Source organism: Fusarium redolens (assembly GCF_020744475.1).
Source record: "Fusarium redolens strain MPI-CAGE-AT-0023 chromosome Unknown BKA55scaffold_3, whole genome shotgun sequence".
Taxonomy (NCBI): domain Eukaryota; kingdom Fungi; phylum Ascomycota; class Sordariomycetes; order Hypocreales; family Nectriaceae; genus Fusarium; species Fusarium redolens.
In genome coordinates, this window is record NW_025763666.1 from 2,095,981 (window position 1) to 2,113,271 (window position 17,291).

General features: G+C 48.9%; 3 protein-coding genes across 3 annotated transcripts; all 3 read right to left on the reverse strand.

The window, feature by feature from the left end:
• Positions 1-4,291: 4,291 nt before the first annotated feature.
• BKA55DRAFT_247557 (class I glutamine amidotransferase-like protein) lies at positions 4,292-7,301 on the reverse strand. Its single transcript, XM_046185340.1, has 19 exons — positions 7,080-7,301; positions 6,988-7,026; positions 6,756-6,937; positions 6,677-6,705; positions 6,495-6,623; positions 6,317-6,430; positions 6,097-6,260; positions 6,004-6,041; positions 5,884-5,942; positions 5,665-5,820; positions 5,581-5,611; positions 5,452-5,522; positions 5,346-5,399; positions 5,153-5,196; positions 5,062-5,099; positions 4,798-4,990; positions 4,708-4,744; positions 4,456-4,647; positions 4,292-4,398 (listed from the first exon to the last, which is right to left on the reverse strand). The coding sequence occupies exons 1-19, from the start codon at positions 7,122-7,124 to the stop codon at positions 4,379-4,381; spliced, it is 1,635 nt and encodes a 544-aa protein (XP_046054072.1). The 5' UTR covers positions 7,125-7,301; the 3' UTR covers positions 4,292-4,378.
• Positions 7,302-10,988: 3,687 nt separating this feature from the next.
• On the reverse strand, positions 10,989-13,337 carry BKA55DRAFT_248310 (peptidase C1B, bleomycin hydrolase). The gene is made up of 3 exons (XM_046185343.1): positions 13,113-13,337; positions 12,656-13,052; positions 10,989-12,604 (listed from the first exon to the last, which is right to left on the reverse strand). The coding sequence occupies exons 2-3, from the start codon at positions 12,865-12,867 to the stop codon at positions 11,302-11,304; spliced, it is 1,515 nt and encodes a 504-aa protein (XP_046054073.1). The 5' UTR covers positions 12,868-13,052; positions 13,113-13,337; the 3' UTR covers positions 10,989-11,301.
• A 410-nt stretch (positions 13,338-13,747) lies between these two features.
• Positions 13,748-16,591, reverse strand: BKA55DRAFT_590657 (uncharacterized protein; the record flags this gene model as incomplete). The annotated part of the gene is made up of 5 exons (XM_046195123.1): positions 13,748-14,310; positions 14,373-14,998; positions 15,608-15,935; positions 16,117-16,303; positions 16,460-16,591. 5 exons carry the CDS (start codon positions 16,589-16,591, stop codon positions 13,748-13,750), a joined length of 1,836 nt encoding a protein of 611 aa, XP_046054074.1.
• Between the last annotated feature and the right edge of the window lie 700 nt (positions 16,592-17,291).

Below are 17,291 nucleotides of genomic sequence, written 5' to 3' on the forward strand. Positions count from 1 at the left end.
TGGGACGCCAGGCGTTGAACTGGGCGGAGGCAGCCGTGGCGTATCGTTCTGTGGTGCAGGATGACGGCAGTCTACCTTTACTTTGAAGCCAAGGCCACGTGAGGAGGGGTTGAACTTGGTCAGTCCTTGTCAGCGTGGACCCGGGAGCAAATAGCAGGGTTTAATGTAATGTCCGATAGAGTGACGAAGACTCAGGATTCGTTTTGCGGCAAAATAAAATGTCTGGCTAGGTCGACCACCTTGTGGTCAAGCACTTGCCAAGCAATGGGTTTTTGTTATTATCGATGCGCTTCCGCCTGGGGTGGTGGCGTTCAGATGGGATGACACTGATTGCAATGACGCAGAGTTAACAGTAACACAGCGTTTCAAGAGTTGTAATTGAAGATAGAGAGCAGCGAGAGGAATTCTCTGGTCAAAGAAAGCCAAAGCTGCGACTGAATCGCCCACACCTGAGTACGCCGATTAACAGGTAAACTGAGACTCCGAAGTTGTCTAATAAAGAAGCCAATTGGTGACGATTCTCTTTAGTAACTGAATAATTGGAGCTAATTCGAGCAGTCAGCCAAAAAATTTAAAGTACGAAAACGGGATCTTCCAGTACGCACTTACAAGTCGTAACTGCTGCCATGAATAGAGTCGAAGGAGAATACAATCGGACTAACAAGGCGTCTTGAAAGCCAACCCTTCTGTGTTCTGCTCTGTGCGTGTGCTCTCTCTTGTACGAGGGTCCACCACCAAAAAGGTGGTCAAGGTGGGGTGAGGGGCGATACCAGAGAGTAAAAGGACCAAGAATTATGGAGAGATTGGGAAGAGTTGCAGAAAGAAGGAAGATGGAAGAAGATGGGGGAAGGGACAGTTGATGATATTTTGGGAGAGTCAAAGGTCCGTCCGTCTTCCGGAACAAACCATCGACACACCAAGGCCTTGAGAAAGCAGCAGACTATTGCACTCCGTTATGGGTAGCAACTAGCCGCCAGCAACCCCTGATGGCTTTCACACAGTAACTTATTAGTAGTCGAGGCTGTGGGAGTACCGATGACGATCGATGTAGTGGCGTGGAGAACGGAGACTGCAAGCTGTAAACACAGGCTAGGTTAAAGCAGCCGTCAGTCAAAGTTCCCATGCAATTGTTGTCTTCAGAACAGACGGGAACATGTGTATGTAATGATCTCGGTAAGAGCCAGAGAGCGAGTCCCCCGCCAGGATGCAATTGTCAGCACCAAGAGCAGGATAGGTAGGGTCCGACGCTTCAGTCCTCCGTGCCTAGTCAAGGCTTGGGGGTTGTTGCGGTCTGGCCTTCTCGTAACCCTATGGGCCTCCCTAATTGCACAATGGTTAGACAGTTTCCTTTTTCACAACATCTACATTTTATCATCTCAACAACACCAGACGTTGGCCTGTAGGTACCTCGAGAATATTCAATATCCCGCCTTGTCTGAGCGGAGATAGGTGGCACTTGCTTAGCCTTGCTCGGCTTTTCACCGGGCTTCCTAACTCAATTGAGTGATGGAACCCTATGAGTATTTGGTCTCTTAGGGAGCAACAACGAGCCCGAAAACTTAGATACCCAAACCTAACCACATGAACAACCTTGATCCTAGGCTTAGGCTTAGGCTTAGGCTCAGGCTCAGGTTCAGGTTCGGGCCTTGGGCTGCGAACGGGTCCACTGGGGTAGTCGTTGATACTAGAGTGGGATGTTGAGGTACGTATCTATGAAGTGTTGTGGTTTACTGAGTAGATTTGGTGGAGATGGACTTTTCAGGCTTCGATGTCAGGGACAGGGACCTCGTGAACCCTTGAATCCGAGGCGAAGAGTCCAAGACTAAGGCCAAGGCGGGCTGTCAGACCCGAGCTAGAACGTTCAACCGTGCTGATTCTTGAATCATGAGGCTCTGCAACCATGTGCCATGGAACAGATCGGTACGAGATTGACGCTATGAGAAAGAGTTTGGGCGTGGTAACGTTGGCTTCGGCGTTGACTGGCGCGATGGGGGGTAGTGTCTGGCGGACAATGACGTCTCGCCCTGGGGTTGTCTAGCTTTTTAGAGTTTTACTCTATGCCGAGTCTTGTTATTATTGTTTGTGGCAAATGGCTAGTTGTAGTATGCTGCAACAAGAATAACTGGCAGCGACGAAGCAACAAGATCATGAACAGATCAAGCTCGGTATATTGTTGCTGGGAATGAACTCTTAGCTGAGTTAGACGACTTGCTTCTCTCTCTCTTCCTCTCTGTCTTTGATATTTGTTGGTGTTGGGAATGCAGATTTGAGCGGCCAGATGAGCAGGAATAAACGAGGCACGAACAAGGCTGTACCCGGCCAAGTGGCGAATGGTTGAAGCCTCGCCAGATTATTGATATCCTGTGACAGTGTCAAGAATAAATTGACGATGTGTGTAGATCTCGGTTTTGATAAAGAGCTTAGAATGGTGTTGTTTCTGTTGGAGGTATCTGACATTTCACTCTTTAAAAGCGATGGTCTTATAAGAAAATGTAAGCTGAGCGTTCCCCCAAGTTGAGTTGGGCATAAAAAGAACTACCAAATAGAAGCAAACTCCTGGCATTAAACAGCCACATTCCCAACCTTAGCAAAGTGTGTTGCTGTGTGCACCAAAGAAGCTCTTGTATGGCCATTCTATTTTTGTCAGGCGCGTTTGTCGCAAGAAATAATACGGAAACAAGCAGTCATCCTATTGTGATTTCCGAAAGGATCGATTTTGAAAATTACAGTAAGGGGTGACAACCATCACGAAATGAATCACCTTCAACTTCATGGCATGACTGACTTGTGACAACAGAGCGTGCCCTTTCATCCAATTAATTGTGTCTGTATCAACATTTATGTAACTGCCGTCTGCGCCTGGACTATCCAATCACAAAAAAAATACGATGTTTCCCAGGACATGTCCCAAGCGCCTACCGAGACATTACTCGTTGTCATGTCAGTATATCGAGTCAGGGAACGGGCCGCTGTCAAAGCCACAACATTGTCTCAGTCGATGGATACCCAACGTCAAACCCATCAAGATATTCAGACACCACATGAACGTGCAGATGGTGTTGGGTAGGCGGTGTGTCTTTCACCGACCTTTTCAAAGTTGCAGGAGATCCAGGCAATTTGTCTTCCATCGATCAAATGAAACTCTGCCAAACCCCCATGATTTTGAGGACACGGAGATTCATCAACACGGCCAGCTGAATGCTGTTCCCATAACCATTCGTTGCGTTACCATGATATGAATCTTCAAATCTTCAGTTTACAAGTGACAGAGCCATGCATGAAACAAGATAGCCTCACATTTGGACCATCAGCTCATTAACACTTGCTGTTCCTGGCCACTCTATTCACAGACATGCACCTCGCTCTATGCATTGGTCTCCTTGAGAGCCCGCCCTGATAATCATAGTATATGCTTATAACCAGTAATCATGCAAGCTAATTTATAGACACTCATCACCATGCCTCTCTTGTCGACCGGTCTACCGCTAATGGTGGATATCGATGCCATCAATGGCCACCCAGGACCTACAGATGCAGTTCTGAATATAATTGTTCGACGGCTACGGGCAAGCTGCTTCTTGATCTTGATGTGCTGGCTTTTTGGTTACGCTCAGTCGAGGCTTCCACTCAACTGGAGGGTCCGTGAAAGTCTGTTTACAATCACGTATATATCTTTACAATACAATCCTTCGAACACACAATAAATTCATCTCATGTTGTCATCAGCTCAGATGGGCACCCTATCCGCAATATGGTCTGAAGTCCGGAGTCAGAAGTCATTATCGTTCAATAATGAGGCTTGGGCATCCATCTGGCTAAACAACGCAGATCTTTCTGAGTACGTTTTTGTCCCACGGGTTACATTTATTGCAACATGGCAAGAGCCGTCTCGGTAGCCTTATCGCCGGTCGTGAAGCCGGAGGCATTGAACTGAGTAAAAGGGGTTGTGTAACCTAACGAGACCAGCGCCAGTATTCTCAAAAGAAAAACATAATCATTGAAATCATGAGACTACGTAAGGCAAGTACTATCCTTGACCAAGACTCGGACGTAACGTATTCCCTCGCTCGGCCTGGATTACTTGGTTTCCAGACTGAGAGCAGACCAGACACTAATGACGACACGTCAATGTGAAATCGGCTGAGCTGGTAGTGCGACCACTTCAGGCATTCTGGGAACCAAGCAGATGGCAATATGGCTACCATTGCAAAGTCGCTTGGGCGTCGAGTCAAGTCGTAACCTCCTATTTCGCAAATCCGCAGTGAAGAAACATAAACCTTTATTCGGCAAATCTAATCCATCCGTCTGAACGCCATCTCAGGTCCGCGCTGGGAAGGCAGCCTGGAAACTTTTCTTTGAACTCGATCGGCGAGCAGTATCATTCCAACTCAATCGTTCCTATCGGCCTGTCAATATCACAGGCATGCGAAGGAGAAGCAAACTGGAGGCTCTCACCTGGAGGCTTTGACGTGGTGTCGTATACCACCCTCGCGATGCCGTCAACTTCGTTCACAATGCGTCTGCTAATAGCCTTGAGAAGACTCCACTCGAACTCGTAGGGCTCGGCACTCATCATATCCAAGCTGGTCACGGCTCGCAGAACGCAGATGTAGCCATAGGCTCTGGCATCACCCTGAACACCGACGGCTGTGGAGGACGAAAGTCAGATATCAGGCTAAATTCGTAGAATGGAAGAAAGGGAGTTACCTCTGTTTGTGTCAAGCGCTGCGTAGGCTTGGGTGACCTGGCAAATAGTTTAGTAAACTTTCTCTCAGATGACAGGTGCTCATGTCGAACCTCGTCATAAATCCCGGCCTCGCGGATCATGGAGATGAAGATGTGATCCGCCTGTCGCACAATTTCGACGCGCTCGCGGGTGACTTCGCCGATAATCCTGATACCCAAACCAGGACCTGGGAAAGGGTGTCTCCCAATGAGTTCCTCATGGATCTGCAGTTGACGTCCGAACGCTCGCACTTCGTCCTTGAAACTATGTATTGTTAGCCATCGCGACAAGTAATTGCCCTCTTAGTAGATTCATATTAAAGACTGATAACGTACAGTTCCCGAAGCGGTTCAAGGAGCTTTAGGTGTGCCTCCTGTTGTTTATCAGTATTTTTCCATTAACTAAAGAATAGTGGGTGCAACTTACGCCGTTTTGCATGCGAGCAGGAAGTCCTCCCGCATTATGGTGAGCTATGCAAGTGTTAATTATCTGCAACGGCATTCGCGAGGTGCATGAGAAGTTGGGAATGAGAGGTTTGCCCTGGCAGTTAAAACGGGGGCGCCTTTCCCCTTTTCGCTGCTCCCAAGGAGGTAACGAGAAATGTATAACAGAGACTTACATTTGATTGTAGAACTGGCGGCTCCTTTGAAACTCAAACTTTCCACAATATCCGCTATACGGTGTTAATATTCTCGATCACTTGGTGAGCAAAGTGAACAACTGACCATAGAGTGTTCCCTGAAGGAACCATTCAACCTTTCCGGCAAGCGGTGTGTTTTCTGCTTCCTTCTCTATACTGAAAAAAATGTTTAGTTAGTCTTCCACGGTTCGAAAGAGGACGAGCATATGCTTACCGGAGTGCCTCAATTTCAAAGAGGTCGATAACTTCATCTGAGGTCAGCATGGTAGGCTAGCCAGCTTCCAGGGGTAAGCCTCACAAGTCTCTCCGATAATCTTCCTCTTGGCTTCAGGCTCCGTGACCCCTGCAAGACGGCTGAAGAAGAGCTCAGATCCGTCAACCACAGTAAGGTTAATCCCCAGATGCTTATCCAAGGTCTCTTTGACCTGCTCGCATTCATTGAGGCGCATCAGACCTAAAGCATATTAGAATATTGCTAGTAAGGGGGTGAATATTTTGTCGAGCGACAATATCTCACCAGTGTCCACTAGAATGCTTTTAAAGCGGTCTCCAATTGCTTCCGTCAATAATTTAGCCCTGTTACGAAGCTGTCAGTAAAATGTTGTTGGATAGGAAGCTTTTGACCTGGGTATCATACGCCACAGTACTGTCGACACCTCCGGAAACAGCTCCAATCTGCGAAGTAATGAGCAAGCTGACATGTGACGTTGGGTAAGATGGATACACATACAACCTGTGCTTTGTCGCCAACCAGTTGTCGAATTCGAACAATTTCCCGCTCTGAGAAGTTGTCCATTTTCCAGTCCGCTCGGGCACCACAGATCTTGAGAGCGAAGTTGGCGATGATGTCAGTCCCCCGCTCTGTGTGAGAGATCTCAGGGTGGAATTGGATGCCTGTCAATCATACTTATGAGCAAAGTTTAGCGCAAGCTTCGATAAGACACACATACCGAAGACGGGCAGAGAATCGTGGGCAATGCCAGCAAATTCACTGTTCTTGGTGGTTGCAATGGTCTTGAAGCCATCAGGTAGATGAACGAGCTTGTCAAAGTGACTCATAACAACTGTAGTGAGAGAACGTCAGATACCATGAAGCCAAGCCAGACGAACAGCATCTGCATAACGAACCGTTCAAAGAGTCTCCCAATCCCTCGAAGAGACGATCAGCATGGTTGCCAATCTTGCGGATGGCCATCGAAGTCTCCCCGTATTCACGGGCCACGCCAGGTGCCACGTTGTTTGGGTTTACTCGCCATGCTGGGACAGCCGTTAGTCAATAATCACCCGGACACATCCAAGGGGTAGTATACCAATCAGTTGACAGCCATAGCAAACTCCTCTTCATAACACATTAGTAACTTTTCATCATGCTCTTGGTGTAGAACGTACAACACAGGAACACCAAGCTCGAACACGAGCGGATCCACGTTTGGGGCATCGGGGGAATACACGCTTGACGGGCCCCCGCTCAGGATAATGCCCACCGGTTTCCAGGACAGATCTTTGAGCTTCTGGGTACATGGTAGCATCTCAGAGTAAACCCCAATGGATCTCAGCCGTCTCAAGATGAGCTTTGATTTATTAGTTCTTATTACCCACATAGCAGGAGTAGAGAACGAACATGACTGGTCTGGGATCCTAGATCCAAGACGAGGACGGTCTTGACAGTAATGGTCAGCACTACATCAGGATTTAAGAATTCTTAGTCCTTACGTCGAAGGTAGCATGCGGCGGCGCCGCGTCAAGTGTGTCGCTCATTTTAGAAGAGATTTCTGGCCAAATCTTCAGGCGCAATAATCGTAAGTCTGGTTATACTGGCAGAAGGACAAGGGACCATGCAAGCATCCAAGCGAAGCGAGCAATGTATAGCTAAAAAAGAAAAAAAGAAAAATTCTATTTGGCTGACTCATCTACACACAGCCCTACCGATGTTAGTACCGCATCAAGGTAACCTTTATGAAATTCCGTTAATTTCCGTAGTGTCCGTGGGTATATACTCTTAACCATGTTAGTCGTTTAACCAGTAGTGCTATATGCCCAATTATATACCCCGATATTTTAAGGTTTGACACAAAAACAAGCCTCTGATAGAGATAACAGCAGCGCTGATCTATCAATTGCTGCAGAATGCAGACAGGGTCTAATCATCAGCGAACCGGGATATCATGTATATTATGGATGTAGTGTCTATGCTGCTGAAACATCAAATGACAAGGACATCTCTCTACAGATTCTGTAAAGAACCAGATTGATGGCTACTTCGCACTCAACACTACCGAAGCCTTCAAACTGGTCTATCTTATACAACCGCCGGCTGGGCTAGCTCAAGCCATTTCAATATGTTATATTGCCATTTCATTTTGCAGCACCCTTCTGATAGGTGAGGAGTCTGCTTGTAGGGAATCAGCCACATCTGATTTGCTGTTTTGCGACCATCTCCTCATGGAGTGTCAACTTTTGCTGGAACCGGTTCCATACTGGTTTTGTGTATAAGTTTGCCGCAGGGCCGCACAAACTCAATGCGAAAAAAAACATCCTTTTAGTCTCTGCCACCTTGTCTCGAAATCCTTAGCTGCTAGTCCCCAGCACTTGCGTGAGTTGTTAGGTCAGGGGAGCCTTTCATAAGAAAAGCTCGACGTCCCTTCTATCAGCCTCGAAGCTATTTTGTTCAGTCCATTTTCTTGATACCCTCCGTTTGAGGGCACCAGCAAAAGGGGGACGATAATTTCCAAACAACTATATCAGGAGAATTGTACCTTTGATTGTGACTAATAGAGAACTTTGACACCATTCATGTGGCTGGCCAATGGTCCCGCTACTCGGCAACTCGACTTGTCTTCCAAAGCCCGCACCTCGGGGCCTTCCTGATGCCCAATGGCTTTCCTCGCTCCTCACGGCGTAGCGGTAATGTAGTTCTGCCACTTACACAACATATCGAAGCCATTCAGGTTCGTGGTACAGCAGAATTGTTGAACCACCTGAGCTCCAAGGAGTTACCTACAACAGCGTCTTCTATCGGACAGAAGCGTCGGTATGCCGCAATCCTTGGTTGATAAAGTAATATTGGAGGGAAACATTCCCAACACTCGGCGTTATAGGGGCCTCCTGACAACTATGTGGAGATCTTTGTGTGACGAAGATGACATTCACCTCTAGCTCCTAGACACATAGCGGTCACTCAGTCTGTCAATCTTTTTGGGTAACCATGGAGCGTCACGCAGAAGACGGGTAAATACAATTGAGAGGAAATTCGGCGTAAATTAGAAGAATATCTCAGACATGGATAAAGGTATCGCTCTTCCGCATTTAAGCACTGCATTGTTCACGATGAACTGCATTTGACTGCTCAGTCAAAAGTGAAGCGCTCTCTTCGACGAGGAAATCCCGCTGCGACACAACCGGAGTCAGTTGAGAAACAAGTATCCCTTCAAATCTGTCAGCCTTCTCTTTACACAATTCTCTTGCGTGAAACATGGCGGCGGGTTGAACAATAACTAACGAAGCGCAGGGAGGTTGCTGGAGTACTTTGGCCCACGTAAAACAACCAAACATCACCCAGTCTCAAGTGATCGAATTATACGTATCTGAAAAAGCTGAGGTTCATATGCCATTAATAAGAAATGACCTTATGGAAGTGCGTACAGATGGGATGACATAACCTAACATGCTGACTGTCCTGGTGCTTCTGCGAAGTATGTCCCGATCAACAGGATCCTTACACAGCTCCAACGAGACGTTTCTAAATGTCCGGAGGGTGTACGTTGATAAGAGTGTCTGGGCTAGTAAAAGGTTACGGGGGAACGCGGCGTCTGTCACAAAGGGGCTTGAGGTTCCTAGAAAACTATTTGTCGGTATCCATCTACCGAATGGCAAACTGGAAGTAGTTGCCCTCCTGGAGTCCGAAAGTCATTAGGTCTAATGAAGGCTTAAGCCCTGAGAACTCCACCGAACCCAGAGTGCCCAAGTGATATCTCTTAGAGTTACTCTCCTAAACCCCAAACTTGATCTTCGAAGGAGCATGCCAAAACACCATTCGGAATGAGACATTTCGAAAATGGTGAAGTCACATCAGCGGGGGGAGGCGGTGCTACGTTGTAATTCATGCTTATTGACATACAAGGTCGCCCGAGATATCCGAGCCTATTTGTTGTTGTTCCTCAGGTTACAAGGTGTTCTGCTCCTGAAGGCCCCAAATGTCAACAGCATTCAACGATGGGCCTCATTCGATTGCAGACGAAGAGAAGGGAACATACACGGAGAGCTCCTTCTAAGACATAGATGATGACAAGTCTTCCGATAAACGGAGTCGCTTGGATTCGCGTGATAACGCCATGCTTGTTCGCAGAGGCACCAAGCGGTCCTTTTGTGAAGTCGAAGAAGTGTATTTGAAAGAAATGCTGCCTACGCCTATACACACCAAGAGATCTGCCCCTAAAGTAGCCCCGTAGAATATGAGCCTATTGCGGCAAAAACTGCAGAGGAAGGAGACTTGCATAAAGGTCAAGGGCCTTCAGAATACAGACAATTTTGAAACTCGAGTACTGCTAACAACAACCACTCAACTACAACCACAAGGCCATCTGTAGGAAGGGTTCTGGGAAAGATGGCCTTGTTGAAAAATGAAAAAAAAAAAAAAAAAAAAGCCTTGTAGGAAGAAGGTGTTCGTGCAGTCCACGAGCCTTCTCGAAAGAATGCCGCTCCTAAAATCAACGTGCCTCCTGAAGTCCAGAACTTTCCCGAGGCTGGTGGCTTCCCCAGCGCTATGAACTCGTCAATACCAGCCATAGCGTCTCGAAACAAGACTTCTCGTTCGTACTGAAAAGAAGCTAACTACAGATGGAGACTATTTTGAAGAGGCACGGCCTGCGAAGCAACTGCGGAATCCCCCGAGAGAAATCACTTTGCGCGCGATGCGGCCGGCTGTTTACTCATGGTGAGACCACACGCAAGCATGTGAAGACCTGCAAAGGAACGGCCTGTGGTGTTCTGACCTCAGTCACACTCCAACTGCCGGCCCAGACTGCGGTTAAGGTGCCATGCGAAAGATGCGGACACCTCGCGTGGCTTTGGAATCTGAAAACCCCATCTACTACAATGCAAGAGCAAAGGTAGCCAGTGCATGAAAGGGTATGCCTCGTGTCGTTTTCGGTTTGGAAAGATGCGAGCGAAACGCAAGCTTGAATGTTGCAGCTTTCGCCATGGCCATTTGGGTGAGAACAAGTACATCTGCAGCTGCTACGGCAATGTGCATGAATCAGATGTGATGTTCTTCCAGCATCTCGCTCGGTGTCGATGTAGATGTGATCCATGCAAGGACTCCAACATTCCTTGTCTATAGTCCGGCACGAGTTCTGTGTGCAGTAGCTGTATCGGCAAAGAGATCCAGTGGACAGGCCTTGAGACTCGGCAACCAGATGCTATGCCCTCATTGTCTTTTGTGTATACCACAAAAGAGGATCGCAACGTATGAAAAAAAAGGTACAGAACTTGGTGCTACCATTGCATTGAGCTAGATGTACATTGTGAGCTTGGTTTGGGGGGGACTACATCAGTTCCCATGTCGTCAAGATGAGGTGGAAAGCGTATTGGAATAACAGACAGGGTGCAAACACATGAAGCTACCCAGGTCCTAACTAGAAGCCGGCACTGGAGTGCAACAGGAGCATCATCAAACTATATCCATAAATACTCCCATGGCCATATTATCAGGTAATATAGTTTGTTATCACTTGAATATACCATCGCTTCAGGACCCCGTAACCATCCCACGAATGGTTCCGTGGCAAGCTTCCCGGAACAAAGCTGTGCTACAGACGCCGGGGGCGAGATGCTTAAACTATGTTCATTCTCTCATCAAGCATCGGTCTCATACAATAAGGAGTCTCAAGGTGTAGTCCCGTAACAATGCCTTGACATCCGTAACAAGAACGCTCACTCAAGCCAGGGCACCCATAGGATCCCACGGTGGGAGGATAATGGCTTCCTTCTTGAGCACATCGCGAACCTCCTTGCTGCAGAAGCGAGGATCTACAACAGCCTGATAAACAAACTCGTCGAGCCAAGCATCACTCATAACAAACCATCCCTTGTCACCTGCCGCAGTGCCCCAACTGTTCTGCACTCTCCAACGGACAGGCTTGCCCGTCTCCTCGTCCAGATGAACTGCAGTCAACACCATAGCGTGTGTCATCTGACTCTCCTGTGTTGTCAATCGCTGTGCTTTGCTCATGCCAAGCAAGCTGGTGTTGAAGCCAAGTTCATAGTCGAAGAGATTGAGATCCATAATGCCCGACTTAGAGTCGGAGAACTTACCCACGTCGCTACCGAAGAAGATAGGCAGACCAGCCTTGAGCATCTTTATACATGTCCCCTTAAGGGTGTCGATATCAACGTTAACGTAGCTCACGCCACGTCCACCCACAATGTTACCAAGTCGTGAAACTGAGAGAAGAGAGAGCGGCTCGTGACGAGGATCGTCCACGAGTGAGATCATACTCTCGATGGTGCTAGAAGTGATGCGGAAATCGGAACTATATATGTTCTTGGAGAACTCTTTAGGTGTAGCCTTCAGCTGATGTGACTTGCCGTTCTTGTCGTTGTACTGCCAAGTGAAGGTTTCCTCGGGGCTTGGTGGTGGTCCAAGGAGAAGAGTCAAGATGAGAGAAATCTCACGAAGCATTTTGTCCTTTGCCGACGAGAGTGTGGCAGCTGAGACGCCATTCTTAGAGTTAATCAGGCCCCGTAGCTTGAGTGCGAATTCGCGAAGCTTGGTTTTGACAACACTATTGAGAACACCCGAGCTCTGGGCATTCCATGTATCAGGGTAGAGAGTCTGTGGCACTAGACCATACTTCTCGACGAGATTGTACACCATGTCCCATTGGCCACCATCAGAGACGATGTCGCCCAGTAAAGTTTGAACAAGACGTCCTTCAAGCTCCTCTCCAGCGGTATCGATGATCTGCTCCAAGAACCAGTTCGCCTTTTCGAGCTTATCCCAGAAGAAGAGATACTGCTGTGAGAGCTCAAAGCTCTCGAGGTTATATCGCTTCATGATGGCAACTCGGAACACATTTGTGGAGGCAAACAACCAGCAGCGGCCGCTTGAGCGCTGGTTCGTGATCGGGTCTCCCTCGAATGGAATCTTGACATTATAGATCTGCTGGTCTACGATTTCGGTCGGCAGTGAAGTGAGCACCTGTCTCGGGTTGGCTGAGCTCAGTGCTGTGAGAGCAAGTCTTGATGGATGTTAGCCTCTATAGGAGCGCCCTGACAGCAGGAAACCTCACTTGTTCTTGGGATCTTTGAGGATAGCAGACTGCCAGGACTCAAGCACATGGACAGGTAGACCTTCAGCTTCTCGAGTCAACGGTCCGATGGCACCCTTCTCAGCATCGCTGCTGATTTCGACGTATTCATCATCCTCCTGGAGTTGGAGACTACGGAGGCGCTCAATGACAGCCTTTTCGTGAAGTGTTGGCTTTGATGGCTGAGCACCCATGGTTACTTGTATACACGAGAATGCAACAGATGATGGTTCAGAGGAGTGTTTGTGGAGGAGAAGAAATCGTGCGCTGTCAAGGTTTTAAGGGAAACCTGTGACAGAGTTTCGTCACGCGCTGTCTCATCAACCATGAGCTTGCGTGATTGACGGGCTGTCGGGCTGTGTACCCATCCATCAGAGCTCTGTATCAAGTTAGCTTCGCGCGGGGAAATAGCTTGATGATAAGAGTTCTGAACACATACGATGTTTTAATCATCATGACCATCATGAAAAGATTAGCACGCGGAGCGCTTGGATGAATCTTTCTTATACATAATAAACGAAACACTCACCAGGAGGACGATGAACAAGACCCAAACTTCACTGATTCACAAGACAGAATACGGCAGTTGAAATGTAGGGTAGCGATAGAATTATCGGCACGTATGGGCCGCGTACCTATCTTAGCAGGGGGGCAGCACATTGCCCTATGGGGTTAGTTCAGAGAACCTTGAGAGCTCAGACAAACAACTATACCTTAACAGTACAGGAATGAGAGTGACAGGGCGCGGCACACGAACGCTTAGCTTTATGTAGATGCGGAATCAATTGACAATTACTACAGTCCATGTACAGAACTTTCCCATCTACGCAAAAGACTCCATTTCCAGCTAGCCAACATGATTTATCCAATCTCGATACAAACAAACATGAACCATCTTGATACATACAACAAATCCCCATGAAACTTGACATTGTACAGGCGAATTTCAAGACAGCCTGGACCTGCTCCTCATGACTGAGGTGAGCCCAGTAGTGCTGCCCATCAACTCATTAAGATATTGGGAAGTAGTCGCGTTACAAGCGGCTGCCCGTCTTCAGAAAACAGTGAACACGCTTACAGGCGAGAGCCGTGGATGACCTTCATGTCAACGGCGAGCTCACGAGCACCGTCGTTGAGGACGAGGACACGGACGGAGCCACGGCCGGACTCGAAAGCGCTGCTGAGGCGCGAGTAGAGGTTGGACTGGTCAATGACAGGGAGACCCTGCTTGACGTCACCGGTCTCAGTCATGGCAACGATCTGACCCTCCTGCATGTCGAGGACGCGGTACTGCTTGAAGACAGGGCCGAGCATGGACTGAACGACAACGCTGGGGGCAGGGTTGGAGATGAAAGAGGACTCCTCGTGGAGCTGCTTGGTGAAGAGATCGACACCAAGGTAGCGGTACTGACCAGTGGCAGAGGAGGTGGAGATGCGGATGACCTGGCAGGGGCGGCCCTGGAGCATCAAGAAGTCACCCAGACGGATGTGGTGGCATGGGATGCTGACGGTGTTGGGGAGGCAGTCAGCAGAGGGACGAGGACCCTCGTGAATGTCAATCTCAATATCGCGGCGGCCTCCATGGGCAATGCGATCACCGAGCTTGTGAGCACCGGCGCGGAAAGAGTTGTAGTGACCTGCTGGATCAGTTAGCCTAATTGTTCGAGTTGATTACTCCAAGATTCGGTAATTCACTAACCGTCGTCGTCGTAGTAACCCATCTTGGACTTGTTGTTGTCGACCTTGGTAGTTTCGACGGTTTCTTCAGTGAATCTAACGTCCTTCTTGTTAGATGGACGAGCAACAGGTGTATCAACGGTGAAGTTGTTGACCTGAGTTGTCTTGGTGTCGCGGTATTGAGGCTGGGAAGAGCGGCCGTCAACAGTGAAGTTGTTGATTTCAGTCTTCTCAGAAGTGTATTGAGGTCGGGAAGATCGGCCGTCAACAGTGAAGTTGTTGAACTCGGTCTTCTCGGTCTGGTTGTACTGAGGGTGAGATGAGCGTCCGTCAACAGTGAAGTTGTTGATTTCAGTCTTCTCGGAGGAATAGAATTGAGGAGCGGGTCGGCCTTCAACGGTGTAGTTGTTGGCTTTGAAGTTGTCTTGAGTTTGGTGGTGGGAGTGAGAGTGAGAGTGGGAAGTAGGGTCTTCAGTGGAAAAGGCTTGGGCAGGGCGGTAACGCTGGCGGTATTCACGTTCAGCGAGATCGATGGGAGTGGAGTAGTAGGGATGACGGTGGGTGTCGACCTCTACGTGAGTGTGAGAAGTTTGGTATTGGGAGGGTGGTTGGTACTGAGAGGGTTGGTATTGAGAGGGAGGTTCAGGTCTGGATTTGTCTGGGTTAGCTGATGGATGTCTATAGTATCTCGCTTGCGTATCATATGGCAACGGGAGGCGGGCGGCCCCTGAGATAGCTCCACCGCCTTGCTCAGGCCAGAAGGCTTGAGCGCACTAGTGGACCGGGGATGTGAAGCAAAAGCAAATTGGGTACCCAGCCTAGCTGAGGTGGTTGGCGCGGTAGCGTACATGGGTAGGGGTGCGATGTGAGACGGGGTGTGGTGAGATGTGACATGATGAATTGAGATGGCTGGGGATTCAAGGGGCCGAAGCGCCTGTATTGAGTGGGTTGTGGCCAGCCGGGTTGAGGAAAGCGAAAGTGAAAATCAGACCGCGGAGGAAATGCTCAGGGGGGGGGGGGGGGGGGGGGGGAACGGCAATTGCTACCGTCGCAAGTGATAGAAGACATGCTCTGTTGTGATCATTCTGTCCATGCTTTGACATGTTCCGTCTGATCAACGTGGAGAGAGAGAACTGTGCTGGCCTGGAGAGCAATGATTTTGCAGGCCGTTGCGGACTCGTCTCATACAGTGGGCAAGCAGGTAGAAACAGCCAATATCAAAACCAGGGGCCAGGGAAATTGTAAAATCGGACATACCGTCGCGAGTCTTCACGGATAGTAAAGTGCTCTTCTTCGTGCTCGAATTTTTGGACACCGGGACGGCGGTAACGTTCTTCTTCACGCGTAATACGGACCTCTTCTTCGCTAAAGCGTTGCTCTCCGCGAGGAGGAACCTGTTCGGCGGTGACAGAGACAGAAGAGTATTGACCTTCCCGTCCGGCTTGGGGCTGTTGGGGTTTGATCTCAACCTCTTCGTGGGTTTTTGTTTCGGTAACGGTCTGGGTATGGGATTCGGATTCCCGATATGTCGATGGGAAGATGCTGAAGGGAACGGGGACGCGAGCCTCAAAGTCCAGATTTGCGACTTTTGATGGCGCGAGAGAAGCTTCTCATACAACCTTCCGAAACTCGAAAGGAAGACAAGAAGTTCTCTGGCTCTTGTTCCTAGAAACAAAAGTCGAAGAGAATGGAAAAGAATCGGTAGATGGCGAGCGAGGGCCTTCAGTCGTTCTTTTCTTCTTGTCCGGGTGAGGTTTTGTTTTGACGATGTTGATGTGGATGGCGATAATTGGAGGGAGTAGGAGGAGAAGAGGGACCGAACAGGACGCAGAACGAAACTGGGCTTTTGAAGACGGGGGCAGGATTGGACGACTTGTGCCAAACTGAGCGTTGTGTTGCTCCCTCGGCAGCGCTGTGTCCTGTTGATCCGTTCTGTCCTGTTCTGTCCCAGCCCTTTCACACGCACTTTTCCCTCTCCATTGTTTTACCTCTCCCTCTCACCCCCATGGGCGTGTCGATTGCCTCTGGGTTGTTGTCGCCGATGGCTTGTTTACCACTCGTCTTGTTTACTTGCCAGGGGGTCAATATGTCGTTCTATTTACCTCTTACCAAATCGAGTATAGACCTCACACCCAAACCCCGTATGTGGTAGTCCCCACCACCCACTACGATTATTGCAGCCCCGTCTTGGCCGCAGAGTGCCACTTTTATCCCTTCCTCCTGCGTCTCAGCCAGAGACATTCAGCCAGCCATCTAAGCTCTCGAAGCTCTTTGCCTGATCTGACCTAGCCTGCAGGTCCTTAGCTTCAGCCACTCATGAACCGGCCAGCTACCTAGCTGTCTGCGTCGTCAGCACAGGTTGCACAGCTGTCCGCCCATCCTGTTCCACGCAATTCCTCTTCCAGCTCCGATCTTCTCTCCTCCTGGCACGTATCCGAAGGGCCCATGCTTTCGATATGACTCCCAACTTCCAACTCCCAGCATCAACATTAATAGAAAGTGGAACACAACCCCATATACGAGAGATGAGACATCGCACCCGTCACCGCTCCGCATCCATTGAACCTGGGTAACTGTGATGAGCGACATCCCGTCATTTCAACAGCCTGGGGTTGAAGATCTTCGTCCCCTGGCTTCACATTCATCTAAAGCTCTCCCCGTCTGCCTTTGCCAGTGCTCCGTTCCTGGCGATTGGAAGAGCCTGCGTCGTTAACCAAAACAACAAAGACTGTCCAGTGACGATTCCTCTTGAACGCCACATAAGCACCATGTTTAATCAGGGGGCGGGGACCAGCATCTACTTTGAGCGCTACCACCCAGTATCCCAGTATCCCCAGCCACTCATTTTATCACTTCACCACATGTCTGCATGACTGATTGATGAAAGATGCTTGATGATAAGGACTCTCCATTCTCAAAGTGCCGAATTGCACTACGCATT